We start from the raw sequence: 19,823 nt of genomic DNA, 5'->3' as shown, positions 1-19,823 counted from the left end.
AGGTGGCAACATAAGGGAATTGCTAGTAATCAAACCCTACTATAGAAGGAACCTTGGTATAATCAGAGAGGCTATTATCAGAGCTCTTATATAATGAGATTGCTGCCATAATTTGTTGCCACATTACATGGCACAAAAGGGACGAGTGGATGTTGTTAAAGGGCAAGTAGATTTATGAAGCAACCTGCCCCATGGACAAGTAGATATTTTATTAAATTCCACACCCCTGTTAAACGTTATTTTTTTTACTCAATTAAACACCCAACTATAATGTCACTTCAACCGTTGTTTTTTTCAGTGAATTTCTAGGTTTTATTGAACATATTCAGCTAACACCTCCACTGTCGATGGCCTTTGGCAGCAGGGGCTTGAAACTGGCCCACCTTCTGGTAGTGGCCAACCTGCAACTTCCTGTCCTCCTTTGTCAGTTTGCTGCCTCTGTACTCAGTCTGCGCGCCCCTGGCCCCTACAGCCTGACCTCCGTGGACAGCTTGCGGCCTCTACCCCTGTTCTCTATGTGCATGTGTCCCTGCTCCCTCTTGCCTGCCCTCTGTGGTTCGTTGTGCTGCCCCTACCCATGCCCATGCCGACCTGCCCTTCATGGTGAACCTGCTATCCCTGTCCCTCATCCACCTGCCCTCCGCTCTCAATGTGCATACCACTGCACTTCATGGTCTGATGATTTGCCACTGCCCCTCACAATTGCCCTCCATGGTTAACTTGCTGTTCCTGCTTCTGAGCCTCTTCCACAATCCCTTTGTTGTCTGTGTGAGTGACCCTCCTGCTTCTCGGAAATTTGGAGCGTAATAACTTTATGATAAACAATTGTTGAATAGAATTTATCATATAATGCTCATTGACAGAGCCATAGTAAACCATCTAGGCCTTTGGGTCCTGATGGCCTTTGTGGAACTGTTTTGAAAGCAGATACAGGTTGGTGGGTAGGCTTATTAAAGGTGGTATTTGAGCAGTGACTGATTGCGGTATAATGCCAGAGCTATGGTATGACTCCTATCCGGTCCCGATCCCAAAGTGGGGTACCTGAAGATTGCCCCTCAATATCATGCTACTTTTCTGGTCATGTGTCCTACAAAGATCTTTGAAAACATTTAGATGAGGATCTGATGCTCAGGGCAGAAACCCAGGCCATCACTCCAAGGCCCAATCGGGATTCAGGAGAGATAGGTCTGCAAGGTGGAATGCGGAAGCATTTATGTGACTGTACGAAGGGCTCTGCAACCTGGTGGCTTGCTGCTGCAGTCCGCAATTGTAGACTTTTGTATGGATTTTGACCTGAATGCCCTTTCACCTTGGTGAAGAATTTACTAGCATCAGTGAATAGTACTATGGTACCTGGCTGGCAATGGACGAGTGGCATAGTTAATGGATCAGCAGCAACATCAGAGCTGTGCCCTTGCTCCTCTGGCTGTTCTGGACCATCTTGAGGAAAATTGAATTTTGCCCGGTCATGTGTCCCTACGTGTTCCCCATTATATGTCATATGTGCATGATCAATATGCATATGTTCCCCCTTGACCGAATAAAGACGCAATTATAGTTGTGTCCAACGTTAGTATGCCAGTTATCCAGTCCTCGTGAAAGCAACGAGTATTAGGCCTATGTTGCCAACGTTTTACATTGCGCACGTTAATTCATCGAGTTGTCCCCGTTTCAAGGCCTCATAGGGCCCGGACACCAGATTCGAGCTCCAGTCTCCTGAAACCACTCCGAGGAGCGATGCAGCCCCTCCCGCATCCCTGACCCTTCACTTACTTCCTGCCAAGCAGCGCGGTGCCCGGCCTGGCCTGCCTGCCCGTCTGCCAAGAATATGTTATGCCTCTAGTTATCAGTTCAGGTCCCCTGGCTTCACATTCCTAAGCTAACGAACCGCATAAACATCTTCAGCTATAGTCTAGTCTTCCTGTCTCCATGCAAGAGAATTACTGAATTAATATTCATAGAAGATTCATAGCACACGCAATACATGTAGAATATATGCATGCACCAGCCTTAGTGTCAAGTAGCCTTTGCCCTGATAACATTTAGATTCTATCAACATGTACTCCAAACACAAGATACCAGATATGCTATAGGTACATGTCGTCCTGACATCCCAGACTTTAGTCTCCTCTTCTAGTGCAGAAGTCAGAGCCCCCAGCTCTCCCCAGTTACACGTCATGGCCCCTTTGCGCGCACCAGTAGGTTAAAGGTTCCAGCTGCCCAGGTAGCCCCCTCCATGTATCCACCCATTTATGACACTTCTGTGACGTTTACATCACATGTTTCCGTGCACGCCTTCTTTTTACGCCCATATGTTGTTATCTTCCGTTTGTCACTCGTTACGCCTACTGTATGTAATGCAATTATACTGTTTTACTATATATACTGTATGATGTTAATATGACGCGCAGCTGCCATTCCCCTTTTCCTTGTGTCTGTCCCTTCCTGAACCTTTGCAGGTGATGGAACCCGATGGTCCATTGGCTCGAGCCATCTGATTAAAGCCCATTCTGACTCAGATATCACGGATCCTGCCTCTTATTTATTGAGCTATCTGTTTCAGTTAATGCATAGAAAAATAGTACCAGTAATTAATTATTTATTTACCACATAATGGCGCCCGAACAGGGACGAGCCCCTTCCCCACGCGCCGGCGATGTAACGCAGGCCCCCTGACCCTTCTACAGCCGTGACGGAACCCTACGTGCATGTGCAGATATTTCTGCTTCAAGTCTCCCTCAGGCCCACGGAGGAGACGGAGACTGCGGTCCGGCATCCAGACGAGGCGGTGAGGAAGGCGGGTCGTCCCGACCAGAGCCCAAGCCGAGAGAGCAAGGTCCGAGGTATCCGGAGGCCCACCTGTAACCGAAGCCCGAAGCGCATGCGTAGTGCGTAGCAGTAACCAGACGTCGTAGCAGTCCAGTCCAGTCCGAGGCCTTCAGTTTGCTTCCCGGTGAGTACCGTTGCTGGGGGTATCTAGACGGGTTCATTAATTTGTGCCCGGTCCGACGGGTTTGGGTACACAGATCCGGTCCGACGTGTTCACCTAGGTGGATACGGTATGACGTGTCTCTTTAGGAGACCGGTATGTTCTGTACTGTTTTAGCAGTGCATCCAGTAATTCTAGTAAGTCCGTTCGAGAAATTCAAGTATTGTGTTTTCAATGTATCAGGTAGTATTCTGTTCGAACTGTTATTAATGTGTTCTTGATGTCGTGGTATGAATGATTGTTTTGCTATTCATTACTGTGTTCATTGTGTATTGTGTTCAAGTTCAAGTACGGTTCAAATATGCCTCTGTTTTCGAAATTACGTCAGATAAAAACCAGAAAAGGGTTACTTGAAGAATCAGTTCCTGTCCCTCCCAGGGACAGTCCTGGACATTTCATGTATCATAAGCATGGCTTAGATGCCATACTGTATCTAGATTTATGGGTTGACTATACCAAACATCTCGAAGAGAAATATAGATGGCCTGTATCAGGAACATGGGATGCCGAGTGCATCATGAGAGTAGAAGAAGCATTATGGAAAAAGAAAGCCAGACAGTCCCAGAAGGATGCCATAGAATTATGGCGTAAAGAATCCCATAAAAGAACCGAGAAAGAATTCAGAAAAGCAGAATTAAGTAGAGAATCCTCCGAAAAAGCCCAAGAAAGGGAATTACTGGAAGAAGGTGAACGAGTTAGAGCAGAACAGTCAGACAGACAGAGAAATGCCCTTATTAAAAGGTATGTATCCCCTTCTTGCCGAGGGTTTGTCGAAGGTGACCCCGGAAGCACTCTGTAATTTACCGCCACCCTTGGTCCCGACTAAGCTACGTCATAAACCGACTGCAGCTGAAATTTTTCTTTCTTCCTATTTAGACGACACTGTCCCAGAATATGCTAATACAGATCCTACTCCGCCAGTCCAAGTTCAAGTCCAGTCCCCTGTTAATAATGTAATTCCTGTGCCTCCAGTTGTGGGTCCCGGGAATCCTGTCCATGTGCCAGTTCCCCAGGATCAACCCACATTACGTACCCCTACTGTACCAGTCACGTTACCAGCAGCCGCACATTCAGTATTAATTGACGATTCCAGTTCAGGAGGAGCAGGGGGAGGTACTCCTATCACCCCGCCTCAAACAAGGCGACGGACGCTGAGAGATGTAGCGTTACAGCGTACGCCAAAACTAGCTACGTATGAAGCCCTCAGAAAGTATCTTACAGAGTGTGGACCTGATTGTAGATATGATCCAGTGCCAGGCGAAGATAGCATGTTAATATATTCCATACGTTTACGTCGAGTTGCAAGCTTCTTGGTTACCATATCGAATATGGAACAACATCTAGACAGAATATACCACTTTATTCAAACAGGGGAGAATCCAGAAAGTATTCACGAAGCTATGGCACACAGGAAAGTCGAGATTCAAGGCATGATTTTGCAATTTTTAATAAATTGTTTAATAAGAGAACAGGATTATCCTGCCAAAAACAAGGAAGATATGAAAGTCCTGACAAGATGGAGTGACAATATAACAGAAGGAAAACACAGAACACAAAATTGTATAGAATCTATGTACAAAAAGATCCGTAAAGAAATTATAAGGATACACCAAAAGGAGGAAGAAAAGAGAGTAGCCGAGAAAGAGAATGACTCTTCAGACGAAGAGGTAGACAGCGAGAATCCCACCAGAATAGCATATGTAGGTAGAACAAGACCTTCCGATAGACATTCACGCCTAGATTACAAGAAAGTTTTTCCTCCTCCCGTACCAGAACATTGTTCTCTTGAACAAGTATTCCAGGCTACCGATAAGGTTCTGAAACTACGAATAGGTTACAGTGAGCTTAGTACCATGCATGAACAAGAACTAGCCCGATCAGCAGTCCGATGGGTTAGTGATTCTGCCACGTTTCCAGACGAAGTAGTGGCCCAAATGTTTCTGAAACTGCCCCCAGCCGAGCAGCGACTGGTGGGTATGTACATGATCCAGCACCTCATCACACTGTATGAGGATCAGCATTCTGATCCAGGTCCCTTATACAATGTATTGAACGAGTTACTCCTAAACAGATGGAAAAGTCTAGGTACCGATCTAATTAGTGTCATTTTAGAACAGCGCCACAAATACAGAACGTTCCTGACTCCATATTTTGTTCCTGTTTCACCTCCGTTCTACATAGACAGACAGAATCCATTGCGAGAAGTGCATCCAGTTAAGGGAGCGGGGGGTAATCTCGAACGAGTATTTGTTTACACCCCTATCACGAAAATAGAACTACTAGAAATGAAAAAGTTACTACCCTGTCACAATAAAGATCCAGCAGGGTTCCACCGTGAATTAAAAGACATGCTCCGTATGGGAGAATACACGTATCCAGATATCATCAAAATGTTAAAGGTCCTGTTGCCTGCGGGCATATATGAAAAACTGAAAGAAAAGGAATGGGAGGTGGGAGAGAAAAAGATTGATTGGACCGCGTTAGAGAACGAGGATAACGCACGAGTCCCAGGTACTGGTCTTGGGGATAGAGCCAAAGAGTTGCCCGAACTGTTAATACAAGTCTTGCCAAGATTACTAGCCACGAAAAAGGAAGATTGGGATGCCATCTCAGCCTGTAAACAGAAACAAGACGAAGACACTAGTGATTTTTATTCCAGATTTGAGAAATGTTTCATTATTAATAGCGGTCTGAAAACAAGTAGTGAGTCGTATCCACATCTTTTTGTTACTAAACTAGTTGAGAATTCTTTACCGCAAGTTAAAAATCGAGTATTGAAAGTCGAAAGTACTTGGCAAGCTAATACCCCGTCCCAAATGCTCCAGATGTTACAGTATCACCAGAATAGAATCAGGGAAGAGCAAGAACACGAAAGGAGACGTATGAAAGACACGAAAATGAAAGTACTAGTTGCACAGTCCGTTCCACAAGATAGTCAGAAGAGGGGTCCGAATCAGACTAGTCATTCTGCAGCTCCCGTTAAAGGGACATGCAATTACTGTAAACAGCCAGGTCATTATATAAACGAATGTGCAGTTCTGAAACACAACATAGCTACAGGTAAGACTAAAGAGAGACCACGTCCTCCTAGACAAGAACATGTTCCGCAGAATTCCCAGCCACCGCAGAACGCACAACAGACAGTTACAGTACCGCAGCCTACAGCTGCCACACAACACGTTACACAACAGATGTACCAGTACGCACAGTCAGATTATCCAGAATATCAGCAGTATTCATGAAACAGCCTAGAGAGGGAGGTTGGCTTGCCTCTCATCGAGATTCCTGTAGATCAAGAGGGTCCCTATGTACACAGTCAAGTATTAGGGAAAGACAGAAAGTTTCTGATTGATACAGGGGCAAGTAGGACTACCATTAGTCATGACGAGGTTCCAGGGGCTCCACTCTCAGGCTCAAGAAACGTTTCCCTAGAGGAGGAGCCTAGCCAGCAACCGTGATGGCCGCCTGGGCCCTCGGCTCCGCCGACCCTTCCGCTTCCCTCCCGTACCGCTTTTTCTCCTGCGTGCTATTTTGTTACTGTGGTGCGGTATCGGGTTCGGGAAGCGACGCTGTTTCCAACGAAGTGCTCCCCGTTGGTTTCCCTGCGATGGAAGTGACAGGACGCCCTGCTACCCTGCTGGTGTTCTAAGAAGGGGACCGGTCCTTTGTTCTCGGCTGCGCCCGGCCGGACGACAACAACATCGGCCATTGAAGGCAGGGCGGCATCGGCTAGCGAGACACGGCGGCGGTTCTGGGTCTTCCGCTGCGGCGCAACAATATTCCCTTCGGTTTCCACGCTTTCAAGGCTCCATCGCTGGCGCTGCAACACTTGTATCCCTCTCCCCTGATGATTCCGTGAATCTTCTTGTTTTTGAGCGGAGTGGTGGGGGCCATTTTGGGCGGAGTGATTAGCGCCGGCATTGCCGAACTGGTCTTTGCCGTGGGCGCCTGCGACAACTGACATTGTGTTGCCATCATACGCGGCGCTGAAATGGAAGGTGCTGCCCTGGTCCCCACGCCCTGGCTGTGCTTGTCGGGGAGCCGAATTGATGACCGACTGCTGGGAAGTTGCGCCGGCGATCGAGACCGGGGGTTGCCACACGTCTGTGAGCCCCGTGTGCAGGGGGCTGCAGTATCATCCTTTTTCGAGGCGCCCTTGAATAATCGGCGATGTTTTGAGTGCTCTGGCCGACTTGCGCGATGCCCTGTGTTATAACGCCCGTGATCTGGAGGGCCGATTGTGTGACATTTTGCCCCCACTCTCCTCGCCTGACCGAGCTGGCGCTCGCGTGCGAAGCGTTTTGCCACACCCTGGGCTCGACTGTTGCGAGCCGCCTCTTCAGAGATGCGTGGAGATGCTGAGGTTGAGGGAGCCAAACAACATCGCGACTCTGCCGGTCACAGCAATGGTGGATGGTTTGCGCCCTGCGCTTTTACAGATGCTGGGGGATCGCCTTTGGAAGCCATGTCTGATACCTCCGTCGAGATCTATTGGCGAGACTGACACTCTTATTCTGGACATGTTGCCTGCGCCTGGGTTGACTCGCTTTGGTGGACTGCTGCTGTGTGCTGGCCCGTGCTGTGCCTTTATGGATCACATTGCCCTGAGTCGGATGGATATAGGTGGATGGTGCCTTGTCTTGCTGTGGTCATTCTGGCTGCCTCCCCTGTTCCGTGGGGCTACTTTGCTACTGTACTTCATTGGCACACTGGATCGCAAGGGACAAGGTTGACTCTGTTTTTCCCCTTCTTACTTACCGATGATGGATAGACAGGGGAGCTGGACGTTGGCTATGTTTTGATTAGGGGTCGGGGGTGGGGTGGCCGATAGTATTCCTGCTGGCTGTTCTGGGTGCATGTGGATGGCCCTCCTCCGGTAATACATGTTTCCTTTTTCTTTCTTCTCTTTTCTTTCTTCTTCATTTCGGGTACTCTTTTGGGGCGACAGACACACTGCGAGGGGGGGTAGGCCGTAGCCTCTGCATGCGTGTAGGGTGGGGGGGATGTTATTTTGTCCTTTTTGGTTTCTATGGGCCTTTATTTCTCTTTATTTTATATTCCTTTTTCTCTCCCCTTTTTCTTGGGGCACTGGTGTTAGTTGTCAGGGGGTGGGTAGCAACTGGCACACAACGTGTTCTGCGATTGTCTATCCTTATGTGCTGTTTTAGTGCCACCATTTTGATGATGTCTCCATGCTTGCTGGATTTCTTGCTGTGCGTTGCCCACTTCAATTTTGTTTGGTATGTTCGGTCTTTGATCCTTTCTAGTCTTTTCCAGCTTAATATTCTTCATTTAAAAAAGTAAAAAAAGAAAAACCTTTCACAATGAACCGTCCCTTCTCCTCCTCCCCAGTAGTACGTATTTTTCCTGTGTAATTCGAATCGACTGTATTTTGTTTGAAGTACTACTGCGATGCCGTATTGTTTGCTGATGTGCTCCAAAACGTTGTTGAGGCCGGCCGGATGGTTGTAGGCCCGTATTTGTTTCATGACATTGTGCAATAAAGGTTTTTAAAAAAAAAAAAAAAAAAGAAAAGAAACGTTTCCCTGGGATTTTCAGGAAAGCCTATTGTTTTTTTTAAAAAAACCTTTATTGAGAGACACGTATAAGTACAAGCGCAGGCCTACAACCACAGGGGCCGGCCGCAAAATCAGGAGATTCAAAAAGGAGCAACATCAATGTGTACGGTAAAATGAATACAGGATAGACGTGGAATAAAGTCGTTACACAGTCAGCGCCAGGATAAGAAAGGTTTCATTTTATGATTTATAGAGGAGGCAGCAACCATATCTACCAGGGCGTCATGCAACATATACAGAAAAAAAAAAGGGGAGGGGCGGGAGGGATACAGCCCCCCACGCAATCAAATAACCACTGTAGGGCGAGGCCCAGAGACATCCCACGCCCATCAAAGGTTCAAAAATAACGGACAAATCATAGCAAACAAGTAAATTGGACGCCACATAGACAGCCCTCCCGCCCCGAGAAAGGAGAAAGTGCAGACACTTACGAAACGAAGGAGTAAAAACAAAGGGACATAGCCCACCCCCTGGAAAAAGGCAAAAAGGGACCATAGAATAAAACAAACTAAAATAACAAACACCCCCCCCCCACCCTACATCACTGTAATGGCTATGGCCTACCCCACTAAACAGCGTGCCTGTCGCCCAGAGTCACCCGAAATATAGAAGAGAGAGAAAGGGAATAATAACGAGGAAAGAGAAAGGAGAAGGAGAGGAAAAAGAAGGAAGAGAGAGGAGAGGAGCCGGCGGTCGAAATACAGAACACCACCCCACCCGCAACAACGGATCACTAATCGAGGTCAAAAGGATATTGAGAAAAGCCTACACAAGGATGGAGACAGGAACTGCCCAAATAATGAGGCCCGGAGATGCCATTTAACAAAACAAAGGTCCCGCAGGCACCCAGGCACGATCACCCCTGTCCACTTCTATGAAGAGCCGAGCCGCCAGACCCCGCCATGGCCAAGAAGCAGCATGATACAGTGGGTCCATACCAGTCAGGGAAAGCAAGTGGGCTCTCCGCGGAACACCGTCCCGGCCAACAAGAAGCAACCAGGAAAACTCGGCAGCAGTCAGAATGCAAAAGTACCTCAAAGATCCACGTGGCCAAGCACAATATCTGGGCTGTCCAGCACGAAGCAAAGAAATCAGGATGTAGGAAACACTGCAGCATCGGCACCGGGTCCACTTGATCCCATAGAATCGAACACCCAGCCGGAGATCCCAGCACAGCAGCTGGAGAAGTTTCAACCATAACAACTCGGGGAGACGACACCGCGTCACAAAATGGCGGAGCAACCATGGCGGCGATCCGCAACTCCAAATCCCGGCATTGCAAGGACAGGTCGATCCGCAGAGCAGCCAGGGCAAACAAGACAGCACTCCGAGTGGGGGCCGCCCGAATCAAACGAGGTTTGGAGAGAGCAAATGCAGCAATGTCCCTGTCTCCAGGAGAAAGACACTCCGAGGGGCCATCCGCCATCTTGAGCACATCGCCCGCCGCCATTGTCGCAGCCGCCTCCAAGTCCACCAGGAGCACCTGAGGCCCCAGGACACACAGCCGATCCACGGCGAATGGCGCTCGGCGGAGAAAGGAGAGTCACCAGAAGAACGGGCGTGCTCCCCACAACACTCGGGGGAGCCCTGCACCGGATCCCAGGCGGGACTATCAACAGGAGTGGGCTTCTCACTCGAGGGGTGCCGGACAGCGCGGCTTCTCTTCTTCGGGCCGGCAGGCAATCGGGCATGCGGGGTGGCCCACATCGGGGGCGGGTCCGGTCCGGCGCCTCCGGCTCGCTGCTCTCAGGCTCCCACCATCGGGTCTCTCCACCGGTTCCGGACCGCCGGCACTCCGAACACCTCCGGGCAGGCACAGCACTCGAGGCCCCGGCGTCAGGGCCGGGAAGGCCAGCAAGGCGACAAGGGCAGAACGCAGAAACCACTGCACGCCAGAGCCCCGGAAAAGGACGGTAAGTGAAGGCTCTTCCTTGGTAACCGAATTCGGAACACCTCGAACAGGATTAAAGACAGGATAGGTGGCGGGGAGGAAGGGATCTCGGAGCGAGGCGTTTATGCGACTGTTCCGATCGCCATCTTGGCTCCTCCAGGAAAGCCTATTGTTAATGAAATATCGAAACCAGTTTCCCTAGAAGTTGGTCCATTGTCCCGAACTACAGACTTGTTACTTACGAAATCATGTCCTGAAAATGTACTTGGTATTAAAACATTGAAAGAATTAGGAGCGGTTATATGCTGTTCCCCAGAAGGAGTGAGATTGTTTTTACGTGATTTCAAAGGTCATTATGTGTTACGAGATTTCGATCCAAGATTACTGAATGTACCACAGCATTTATGGGCGCAAGGTCCAACTGATGTAGGTTGTATGCACATTACACCCCATCGTGTCACTCTGAAACAAGGTGTTGTATTACCACGAATCAGACAGTACAAATTGCCACCTGAGGCTGTAGCAGCCTTATCGAAAATTATTGACCAGCTCATTGCTCAAGGAGTGGTTGTAGAAACTGACTCCAATGTATGTAATTCTCCTATCATTCCGATTCTTAAACGTACTGATCCAAATGCACCTCCAGTTTATCGATTAGTGATTGATCTTCGAGAACTTAATAAATGTATCATACCCCAGTACCCAGTGGTTCCAGATATCTCTTCTCTATTGACTGCCATTGATTCTGAAGCTACGTTCTTTACAGTTATTGATCTCAAGAACGCATTCTTTAGTGTCCCCATTCATCCAGACAGCCAGTTTCTTTTCGGATTCTGTTTAAATGGAAGAAGCTATAAATTCACACGAGCTCCTCAAGGTTTCACAGAAAGTCCTAGCATTTACAGTCAAGCACTTAAGAGACAACTAGACAGTATTCACATGCCAACTGACACTGCCCTGCTCCAGTATGTCGATGATCTATTGATCACTGCCCGTACAGAACGTGACTGCGAACGTGCGTCACTTACAGTCTTGTATTTTCTGGCAGAGATGGGGCACAAGGTGTCCCCTTCGAAACTGCAATTCTGTGTCCAGCAAGTGGTATACCTTGGACACTTGCTGTCCAAGAGGGGTAGAGAGTTGACACCAGACCGTATCCAGTTAATAGCACATCTTCCACAGCCCAAGACACAGAAGGAGGTACGAGCTTTTATCGGCCTCACTTCTTATTGCAGACAATGGATTCCTCAGTATGCATATCTAGCTAAACCACTGATACAATTAGCGACACAGGAGGCAGCGACATCGACTGTCCTCCCTTGGACCCAGGAACATACACTTGTTTTCAATGAGTTAAAGAAAGCTTTATGTAATGCACCTGTATTAGCGACACCAAACTACAGTAAGCCTTTTACACTTTTTGTCACTGAACGTGATGGTACAGCATTATCTGTTCTCACGCAAGATCAAGCAGGACAACACAAGCCTTGTGCTTATTTTTCTAGCACATTAGATCCAGTAGCCCAGGCTCTGCCTGCGTGCCTCAAGTCAGTTGCAGCCACAGCTCTAGCTATCAGACAAAGTGATTCCATAGTGTTAGGACACTCCCTGACAGTACAAGTTCCACACTCCGTGGAAGTTCTTTTAAACCGAACACAGACTCAGCACCTGACAATTGCACGTTTAACAGGATATGAACTGACACTGTTTCAGCCACACATAGAAATCAGGCGCTGCAACATTTTAAATCCTGCTACACTGTTACCCTCGATTACATCGAACCCTGCCACACATGACTGTGTGGAAGTTATTAACACCATGACAAAGCCAAGACAAGACTTGACAGACATTGCATTACCTGATCCCGACCTGACACTTTATGTGGATGGTTCATGTATGAGAACAAGTACAGGAGAACTAGTAGCCGCGTATGCAGTGACTACTGAAACTGAAGTTATAGAAACACATCGTATTGACACCCTGTCTGCTCAAGCAGCAGAGCTCATTGCTCTGACCCAAGCCTGCATACGAGCCAAGAACCTGAAAGTAAACATATATACAGATTCGTGTTATGCATTCGGAGTCGTTCACGACTTTGGAGTACTCTGGCAAGAAAGAGGTTTCATGACTTCTCATGGAGCCAAGATTCAGCATGGCCCCCTCATTCAAGCTCTGTTAGAAGCAATACATTTACCGAAAGCCATTGCCATTATGAAGTGCAAAGCACATACGAAAGCCACTGACACCATTTCTCAAGGTAACGATCTAGCAGATCGAACAGCCAAGCTTACAGCTCAGACTCCAGACACTCCAGTTAACACGACAAAGACAGATGTTCTCGATCAGACTACTTGTATGACAGTTAAAGACCCTACACGAGATATACTAGACATACAGACACATGCTACTTCCGATGAAATCAAGAAATGGTCTGAACAAGGAGGGGTCCAGACAGATCAGGGATGGTTGATGAAGGGAAAAGCCACATGGTTTCTCCCCGACTCTATGGTTCAAGTCATTATTAACACCGCACATAGTCCGGCACATTTAGGAGAGAAAGCCATGTTAGACAGCATCCAGAATATTTGGTTTAACAAGCATTTACTAGCAGCAGCCAAACAGAAAGTACGTACCTGCATGATATGTTGTCAGTTCAATCCAGGTAAAGGTGTTCCGGTGGAACAAGGTGGATTCCATCCTCCTGACCACCCTTTTGAAGTCCTCCAGATGGATTATATTCAGATGGATCGATGCCGAGGTTTCAAGTATGTCCTCGTAGTTGTATGCGCTTTGTCCAGATGGACAGAAGCCTATCCAGTCCCAGATTACACTGCTGCGACCACTGCCAGGCAGTTGGTTCGTGAGTATTTCCCTCGCTATGGTTTGCCCAGGGTCGTGTATTCAGACAACGGCCAGCCATTCTCATCTGAACTCATGAAACAAGTATCTCTTCTGTTAGGGTACCAATGGAAGTTCCATTGCGTACGACACCCCGAGGCAGCTGGCCTCGTCGAGAGACATAATCAGACTCTGAAAATCCGTATTGCAAAGGTTTGTGCAGAGAAAGGCGTAGATTGGATGGTAGCTCTGCCAGTCGCCCTTTTTTACATGAGAATGGTCGCTCACTCCCGTTCAGGTCTGTCACCTTTCGAGGTTGTTTTCGGTCGTCCCCCGAACATGTGGGGTACACCGATGCCACGTAAAATAACTGATGTAGACAGTAATATGCTGACAGATTACCTAGCTTCCTTGATGTCTGCACTACTCTCTTGTCGTTCACAGGTCGCGGCTGCCTTTCCAGACAACACTCAAGTGAAACCGCACAAGGTCATACCAGGCGACCTCGTACTCGTAAGGAACTTTGATCGTTCAAGTCCGCTGGAGCCCCGCTGGAAAGAGCCGAAACTAGTTCTGATGACCACAAGGACCGCCGTAAAAGTGGAGGGCCGCAAGGGATGGCTCCACTCCAGTCACATCAAACGTTTTCATGGACTCCGTCCAAAGACTTTTTTCAAGGACTGCCCAGATACTGACTCTAAACTCCCCCTGTTAGAGAAAACTCCGCAGCAGGAGTATAAACTCAAGCTCCGGTCTAGTAAGTCAGACAGTTTAATTATTTAAGTCCCTCTCGGGTGAAGCGGTTAGACAGGTTCCTGACATGTATGAGATAGACCCCCATAGTGAGAGAGTTAGTCGAAACTCCAAGAAAATACGTTACTGTAAAAATCTGCGCAGCAGATGTATCGCCACTTTATTGTTTATGTTATTTCTGAGTCTTATGGTTACATGCATAAGTTATGTTTTACATGTATATTTTCCTCCTATTGATTCACATGTACATCTTTCTTCTAATGATACAGTAGAGCACACTTTTAGTGAACTACCTCCTCACGAGTTATCCTACAGACTTGCCATGCGCAACAATACTTTTATCCGAATGTTACACTATTCACACCAGACTAGCAATGCCACTAATTGTTGGGTGTGTGGTCGACTCCCCCCTTTCCAGACACCGAAGGGAGTTCTGCCACTCTTTCCCTACCCGTTTTCACACAATGGGTCGTGTGGAGCATGGTTTACGATAACATCATCCTCCGACGATAAGTCCCTTTTGAATAGAACATGTTTCCCAGACAAGGAAGGTCTGTCCCATAGAATAGGGTTAGATCTAGAAAATGAAGTATATGATCTAGGTAATTATTCCTCGAATTTCATGGTTTTGAATGTTCAGTCTGAGACTACTCCAGACTTGCCTGCTATTACAGTTCTACCAGTGAAAGGCGAATTATGTGTCCGAAAGAATGGTTCAGTACATGTAGGACACAGTGATTGTACTACTGTGGTCGAGTATAGTGACAGTGGGAAGTCTACTTTCAAAGCCTCACGTCATTCGTATTTTGTGTGTGGTCAGACCGCATATGTACGTCTGCCCCTAGATTGGGATGGAACATGTTACATTGCCTTCCTACTGCCACCAGTTTTCCTAGCCCCATCCGATTATCACAGAAACATACATCTAGTACACGTCAGACATAGAAGGGAGATCGAGTCCCCAATTGTCGATCAAACTGAAACTGCCTTAGAACAGTATACAGACTTCAATAAAGGTTTCTTTTTCTTCATAGGTCCTGTCCAGAATAGTAAGCTAATACGCAGGTTAACCAGAACCCTTGAAGCAGTAGTGAATGAGACTACTTCCGCTCTAGGTAACTTAACCGAAGAACAATCTGCTATCAGATTTGTCGTTCTTCAAAACCGCCTTGTTCTTGACGTCATACTGGCCGATAGGGGCGGAGCTTGTAGAGTCATCGGATCTAGTTGTTGCATTTTCATGCCTAATAACGCACCGTCTGTTTATTCAGCTATAACCAGACTTCATAAAATAGCCCATCAGTTACACCAGAATCCAGGCACCTGGACATGGTCCGGTTGGCTCTGGAGTATAATATCTGCCTGGGGATGGAAAGTATTGTCATTCCTAGGAATAGTAGTAATGGTCATATTCAGTTGTTGTCTATGTTTACAATGTGGCCCTGCGATTTGCGGCTTGTGCGCTACCTCTTGTATTCCAAGTCCTAAGTCCCATTCCAAGAAGATTCGAGACGAGCAGATGATGCTATATGAACAGATAGATGGTATCATGAATATTGATGTTTCCTGAAGGAAACGTAGGGAACAAGGAGGGAATGAGGAAAATTGAATTTTGCCCTGTCATGTGTCCCTACGTGTTCCCCATTATATGTCATATGTGCATGATCAATATGCATATGTTCCCCCTTGACCGAATAAAGACGCAATTATAGTTGTGTCCAACGTTAGTATGCCAGTTATCCAGTCCTCGTGAAAGCAACGAGTATTAGGCCTATGTTGCCAACGTTTTACATTGTGCACGTTAATTCATCGAGTTGTCCCCGTTTCTAGGCCTCATAGGGCCCGGACACCAGATTCGAGCTCCAGTCTCCTGAAACCACTCCGAGGAGCGATGCAGCCCCTCCCGCATCCCTGACCCTTCACTTACTTCCTGCCAAGCAGCGCGGTGCCCGGCCTGGCCTGCCTGCCCGTCTGCCAAGAATATGTTATGCCTCTAGTTATCAGTTCAGCTCCCCGGCTTCACATTCCTAAGCTAACGAACCGCATAAACATCTTCAGCTATAGTCTAGTCTTCCTGTCTCCATGCAAGAGAATTACTGAATTAATATTCATAGAAGATTCATAGCACACGCAATACATGTAGAATATATGCATGCACCAGCCTTAGTGTCAAGAAGCCTTTGCCCTGATAACATTTAGATTCTATCAACATGTACTCCAAACACAAGATACCAGATATGCTATAGGTACATGTTGTCCTGACATCCCAGACTTTAGTCTTCTCTTCTAGTGCAGAAGTCAGAGCCCCCAGCTCTCCCCAGTTACACGTCATGGCCCCTTTGCGCGCACCAGTAGGTTAAAGGTTCCAGCTGCCCAGGTAGCCCCCTCCATGTATCCACCCATTTATGACACTTCTGTGACGTTTACATCACATGTTTCCGTGCACGCCCTGTGCACGCCTTCTTTTTACGCCCATATGTTCTTATCTTCCGTTTGTCACTTGTTACGCCTACTGTATGTAATGCAATTATACTGTTTTACTATATATACTGTATGATGTTAATATAACGCGCAGCTGCCATTCCCCTTTTCCTTGTGTCTGTCCCTTCCTGAACCTTTGCAGGTGATGGAACCCGATGGTCCATTGGCTCGAGCCATCTGATTAAAGCCCATTCTGACTCAGATATCACGGATCCTGCCTCTTATTTATTGAGCTATCTGTTTCAGTTAATGCATAGAAAAATAGTACCGGTAATTAATTATTTATTTACCACAATCTGAGAAGTTCTAATTGGTCTCCCCCCACAATCCGTTATGGGGCATTTCCAGCTACTATTATTATGCAGATCACAGTGCGTGCTTGCCTGTACAAAGTGACTGATAATCAACCACATCAGATCACGATCCATGGCTTTTGGAACTCCTAATAGTAGCTATTGTTAAGGAATATGAATAACTGGGCACTGTCTTTGACAACAAGTTATCATGCAGGGAAAGAGTACCGAAAAGGAATGATGTCCATGGTTTAGGTGATGCCTTGCTCCGTGTCTATACGGTTTTTGGTTCCAAACAATCTCACCTCTTGTGAAGGGCTGTTAGGACACAGTAATGCCATATTTTATCTTTAGGGCACCGCCATTGATTCAAGACACAATTGAACCCTTGGACACACTTTTTGGATTAAGGTTTTGTATGTTTGCACATTGGTGTCGGTCTGTAGGGAGCTGAGGCTATCTTGTTGCTGATCCAAAGCTCTGTGTAAACCCTTTGTTGTGTTTTTTAAGTTAATCTTACGCATACCACTAGATACTCCAAGCCCTCCTTGGTAAAGAAATTGAGCTCACGGTTATTTGGCTGTCTTATGGGGCTATTTTTGTAAATTATTGTTGGGCAACCTACCGTAAGCACAATTTTTTCTTGGACCTACAACACCCAGAAATATGTTCAATTCTAAATGTAAACAGGCTACTAACAAACTATATGATAAATGTGATCTTTTATATGTACCTGAGAAAAGGACATACAGCCAGCACTGTAGGATAAATATGTATATCAGCATGAAAGACCATTTGCATTCCACCTTGACTTGAAAATACTAGGGATCATTTGGAGATGTGTTCACTGCAGGATTAAGTTCAAATGCTGACAGAGGATATGGCTGCAAGATTTTAGAGCCAATCTTATTTGACGTTGCTACCTCGCAGAGTATGACGAACACTACAAGTGTTCCTTTTTTTAGCTGATGATGCAGATTTGATAATCAACACGGTTTTGAGGGCGATGAACTTTCCCAAACAGAGTATTAAACGTGTACAATATTGTAACTTTTCTATATAATATAAGGTAAATCTGGCTCTATGTATGACATGATTATATTTTCTATATTATAAATAAACCACAATAATTTAGTATCATCATGGTTTTCCCTTTGTAGAACATTCAACCACATCAAAGTAATCTATTCTTTAAAAAAATTATAAACATAGTGTTCTGCTGTGAAAAGAACTGATCTGTGTTAGAATGATGGTCAAAGAGACTCACCTGCCTTCTTGCCGCCATAGAAGTGGGTGTATTCAGCACACGTGATGTACCTGAGGGAGAGAAAAGGGACAAACTTTAGAGGGCTGGATGACTGCTTCTCCAAAACAGGGTAGAATGGGGGTAGCAGGGCATGTGGCAAAGGAACAGGACAATGCAGTGCTACCCCCTGCTAGCGTGCAGTCAGATTCCGTTTATGCTGCAGATGAGAGTGACTGTGGGGGCTATAGGGGAGGTAAGGCGGTGTCCTCTGCTAGGGACCTGAAGCTGAGCAAGAAGGGTGCTTGCCAAAGTGATCAAGGCAGGGGGCTTGAATATCAATGTGCTGGAGAGGACAGGCAGAGGGCTCAGATAGATATTTCCTGGTAAGGGGCTAAGCTAGGGAAAGGAAGGGTGCAAGTTGAGGATCGTTCCTCTTCATTTGTTTTTAATGAAGTCTTCATTATTATAATATATTTTTTAACAATCAAATATTACAACGTGGCTTTAAGCCTCCACTAAAGTCCAAAGGGATTTAGTCAAGAAGCACAGACCGCTGTATGAAAAACGACTGCTGCAAAACAAATGTCAACAGTTTCTGAAAGCAAGTGTTTCCTTCTACCATGGGAGGCATTCCCTGGCATACACCTTTCTAAAAGACAAACATTTTTACTTCAGTGAGACACTTGAGCTCAAAAGTGCTCTTTAGACAGTAACACTTAGTTTCTGACGTCCTGGCCAAACGCCTCCTTTTTGTACTGCGGTTCACCACAATTAAGTTTTCAAAGATCATCAAATCCTCACAAAAGACAGATTAATTCTGACCGGACCGTGTAAAATTGTTTTTAGGACCAAGTACTGACCTACCGGTTAATATTGCTTTCTAAATTAAACATTCCTCTTTGAGGATAGGTTTTATCTTCTGCCCAAGAATCTAGAAACCGTAATATCCATTATTCATTATTTGTAAATTAAATCAATAAACAGGATGGTGGTTAAAAAAAACTGTTGTAAAGGTCTTTCTGCACTGAATTGGTGCACTTAGAGGCATATGTACAAAAGCATTTTTGCTGTTGGAAGAATCGGGCCGCTACTGACCGCAAAAATGCTTTTTCATAGGTACAAAACACAAATTGCCATTCAGTAACGGCCTGAAGTAAAATGTAGTGCCTATCCTCCACACCTTCTAGCCATTTGGTCTTTTGTTGTTACCTTCCTTCTGTGCCCAGTGAATTCACTTTGTCCTGCGCTCCATGCAGTTTACTTTTTTCTGTACGCTCCATTCACCACCTTCTTGTTCAATCCACCAACCAATTCTACATTTGCCTGAAGCAAGGGGACCAGGGAGGAGCCGTGGAAACCAGGAGACCCAGTGCATCTCTACTGACAGCTCCTGTGCCGGGCACGGGTTGGATCTTCTTCACTTCCACCATCGTTCTGGTCCTCCTCTCCCACTGGTCCTCTCCTGCATTCCATCCACTCTGACTCTCCCACGGTCCCTCTTCCACTCACTACCCTTCTAAGTCTCTTCCACTCCAACAGTGTGTCTTCACTGATCTGCTCCATCTTCCACTCTGCACCACCTTCTCTCCTATCCCACTTCTTCATCCTCGACTTCTGAAGACACCTCGGTTTTGTAGTCCAATGCAACGTGCTATTACATCTAGATCCTGGAAGGTCAAACTGTGCTACAATGATATCGGGAAAGCACTCTTGCCAGCAACAACCCACAACCCTCAACTCTTCCTCTTCTCTG

The 19,823-nt window shown here is 46.6% G+C and overlaps 1 protein-coding gene across 1 annotated transcript in view; it reads right to left on the bottom strand.

The window, feature by feature from the left end:
- PPIL2 (peptidylprolyl isomerase like 2) overlaps positions 1–19,823 on the bottom strand; it is a 361,075-nt gene that overhangs the window by 324,013 nt on the left and 17,239 nt on the right. The window contains exon 2 of the mRNA XM_078667958.1: positions 18,092–18,141. Coding sequence (XP_078524084.1) covers positions 18,092–18,141 — 50 coding nt within the window. The remainder of the gene's footprint in view (positions 1–18,091; positions 18,142–19,823) is intronic.

This window comes from Lissotriton helveticus, chromosome 11 (genome assembly GCF_964261635.1).
Source record: "Lissotriton helveticus chromosome 11, aLisHel1.1, whole genome shotgun sequence".
Classification (NCBI taxonomy): domain Eukaryota; kingdom Metazoa; phylum Chordata; class Amphibia; order Caudata; family Salamandridae; genus Lissotriton; species Lissotriton helveticus.
The sequence above is the reverse complement of the archived record's forward strand: the minus strand, read 5'-3'. Positions and strand labels throughout refer to the sequence as shown.